We start from the raw sequence: 3,637 nt of genomic DNA on the forward strand, positions 1-3,637 counted from the left end.
CATTGGTGCCCGGGTACACGTAGCAGTTAGCCATATAAGAAATGGATAATGGATAATAGCCTCACAGCAAAAAAGCACACAGAAATGAGAGTTTAGATTTAATTTTACATTATTCTGTATATATTATTTAATCTCTAGACATTTCGACTGGACCCGGTCTTAATAGCTACATGTAACTGGCTTCTATATTGCATACATTGCAGGTCTTTTGTTGTAAAACAAGGCAGTAACAGTGTCATAGATGTCATGCCATTTTAACTAAATTACCAGGTATATTCTGAATCACAGATGAAGTTGAGATTGTCCTGACAATCCCTGTTCTCCCACAGTCCCTCGCTGGTTAAAGCTCCACATCGTTTCTGTATTGGACACAGGTGGTTCTGATCTCCTCCCTGGGGCCAGGCCTCATACACCAGAGGGTCACCGTTTACCCACAGCCAGCCGCCCTCCAGGTAACGTAGGCCGATCCACACCGGCTCCGTGACTTTCTGGATCTCTTTCCGGGCCAGAAGGTGGTCGGTCTCAGAGAGCAGGCTGATGAGGGTAGAGTTTTTCACTCCGCAGTGCTCCAGAGCCTCCTCCCATGATTTGTTCACCTCTACTGCAGCAATATGGAAGCAGTAAAAAGGCATGGAAGTTTCTTCATTTTCATCATTCCATTTTCCATTAGATACCATGTGTCCAGTGGTCTCATTGTAATGATGATTATCTGGTTGTCCATCTTTCCAGTTTTGGTATGTAATGTATCCACCTCCTGACCACTTCCAGCCAGTAATATTGCTGAGATCTCGATGGAGACCGATCCATCCTTCGGGATTATTATTACCTGCAGCTTTTAGGAGCTTGTCTACATCATTTGGGCTACGAACAGAGGAAAGATCAGTGTGATTTTGTCTACAGTGAGACTGAGCCTGACGCCATTTCATATTCTCAGAAACATAAATGTGTTTTCCTATATCCCCCTCAGCAGCTGTGCAAAGTAAAAGTAAGAAGATGGTTCTCTCCATGACTGTGGGTCTGTAGCTCCAACTGTGTTTTTGGCTGTGTCTTCTTTTTTATGGTATCACTTGTGTCAGGGTTGTTAAGGATACAACTTTGCATGTGCTTTAGTTTGATAGTCAAAAATATCTTCAAGGTAGACTTAACACCCAAATAGAAAACCAAATTATTTACACAAAGAATATTCAGCAGAATAGGTAGGTAGTCAAATCTGGGATTGCAATTGTGCATCACATTTGTTGACACTGGAAGGAGTGGTATAATGAGCCATGTGACCTGTATAAAGAAGCGTTTAAATGAGAAAATGTGTGGGCGGGGCTTGTTTTTTTGATTTGATGACAAATTTTTCTCATTTTACAGCTAAACAGTACACTAGAATATTAATGATTCATTGTATTTTAGAGTTGTGCAACAACATTGCATTTTTAGTATCATCTTTTTATGGACTACTTACTGAATACCATACTTTTAAAACATTTAACCCGGGGTTGAGTGTGTTGTCTTTGGGTAGATGTGGTAGTTGGTACTCGGCTCTGCGAGTATTAAATAGGCTCTGTTTGTGCATGGCTGACGGACAGAGGGTAAAATTACATTTTGTTCAGTTTTGTGTGTGACATATATGCTATGGTACCATGATTTAAAAGTGAGAGCTAGTGCATTAGATTCTCGAACATTATTTAAGTTGTTTGCATTTCACCTACCTGTGTCTTTTCCTGTGTGTGCTCCAGGGCGTTTGGCCCGCCCACGGTGGTACAAACGTTCCAGGCAGGATCGTGTGATAGGAAAGGAGGGGGAGGGTTTGTTGAATGTTGTGAATGTATATTTATTGTATTTATATTACAGGTGATTATTTCTGGGACAACAGCAGTAAGTAGTTTATTGTCAATATTACAGAAAACAAAAGCAATGCAACAACATACGCTAAAACTATTGAAAGGAGCTGCTGAGTCAGGTGATATTTCTCTGTGTTCATAGGAGCGACCTCTTTCATATACAAGCAGCCATCATTGATATAAAGATATTGATTAATGCAGCATGAAAAGTGATAATCCATACAGTTTCCCATACAGTTATTACGCTACACTGAACGCTGTTTCAGCACTCTTTGATCACGCTTGGCTGACCAGTTTGGGATGCTTGTGGACATATGTCCGTATGTAATGTAGTGCAAAATGATATAGTGAGGGCAGGGTAGGAATTACAAGTTTAAGGGGAAAAAAACTGGACGCTGCTGTTGCTCTAATCAGCCCACAGACATATACCAGATGGGTGTGTGGTCATACGTCATTAGACTGGTGTTTTGTCTTGGATCCACACTCTCATATGATATGCACACAGAAACAAAAGAACTGTCATGACTGAGGCCATTCAGTCAACTTAGGCCATCCCTACATAACAAACACTGTGGCTCCACAGCACTAGCCTCTCTTTACTCACAGCTGTGTTACACACATACACAATATTCGACTATGTGAGCAATTGTGCCCAGGAGTAATTTAAACACTGCCTCTGCTGCAGCTGAGGTATAGACCATCCTTTTGGTAACAAAACGCAACAGATCAAATCTCAGACTGTTTGCTGTATATGAATGGGTTTATTAAGTATGATTGTTTCATTACATTTCACTATAGGATTTTCTTTTGTCTTGCTGAATTTAGAAAAAGTTTTTTTTTTTTCAATTTTCAGATTTCGGGCTACTTCGCTTCCATAAGATGTCTTCTTTCAGACAAGTGGAAAGAAAAGATCTGAAATTCACATTAAGGTGTTTATTTCACTCTGCTTGTATCTGTAGATTTCCTCTAAATAAACAACACCAAAAGTTAGCATTAGATAGTATTTCAGAACACATGTAATATATAAAACATAAATAATGTAAAGTAAGTCTTAATGAAAGTAATCAACTGGGGACGTGTTCATGTTGATATCAGTATATTTGTTTACTCTGTTCTCTTGTAGTGTCTCACAAATTGTATATATACATATCTTTATGTTTACATACAACAAACTTTCCAGTTTTATTCCTATCGATATACTAAGTGTTTATACATATATTTAAACACCAACTGGGGAAGTTTCATAATACTGTTACGGATACATTTGAATCATATTCACCAGCAGTACCCCCCCCCCCCTTTAGTCCTCAGTTTGGTTTGGCCAATAAGTTGAATCCTTCTCCACTATTCAGGTGGTGGAGCTGGTTCAAATGTAGGTCCTAAAGTTCATCATCATAGCATAATTCCTATACCCTGAACTTCTTGGAACTGCCTATACACTGTCTCTAAGTTTAACCCATTAGTTTTAAGTGTCCACTGACACTAGTGACATAAATATACTATTCAGTATGAAGAAACCGCTGCTTAAGGCCCAACAGTCTATTAATATGACAAGTAAATCACATGGGTACTATAAGTACTTGAAAGGCCTGTGCTCTGTTCCAGATTTACAAGCGAGCCAGAGCCTCGGACAAGAAATTGATGTTCTCCTGCTCACTGGAAAATAATTATGAATAATGGTTCATGTTGGGGAATCTCAAAAACAGCGGAGGGGGGGAAAAAGACTTGACATTCTGCGCTCTGAATAGTAATTATTAATATACGATGAAAAATTGCGATCTGACAGATGTGAGAAACATTTCTTA

At 39.3% G+C, this 3,637-nt stretch overlaps 1 protein-coding gene across 1 annotated transcript; it reads right to left on the reverse strand.

Annotated features, from left to right (window-relative positions):
* Window positions 1–263: 263 nt before the first annotated feature.
* LOC310964057 (snaclec 5-like) lies at window positions 264–677 on the reverse strand (the record flags this gene model as incomplete). The annotated part of the gene is made up of 1 exon (XM_083937046.1): window positions 264–677. The coding sequence occupies one exon, from the start codon at window positions 675–677 to the stop codon at window positions 264–266; it is 414 nt and encodes a 137-aa protein (XP_083793172.1).
* Window positions 678–3,637: the final 2,960 nt, after the last annotated feature.

Source organism: Echiichthys vipera (genome assembly GCF_963691815.1).
Source record: "Echiichthys vipera genome assembly, chromosome: 2".
NCBI classification, from domain to species: Eukaryota; Metazoa; Chordata; class Actinopteri; order Perciformes; family Trachinidae; genus Echiichthys; species Echiichthys vipera.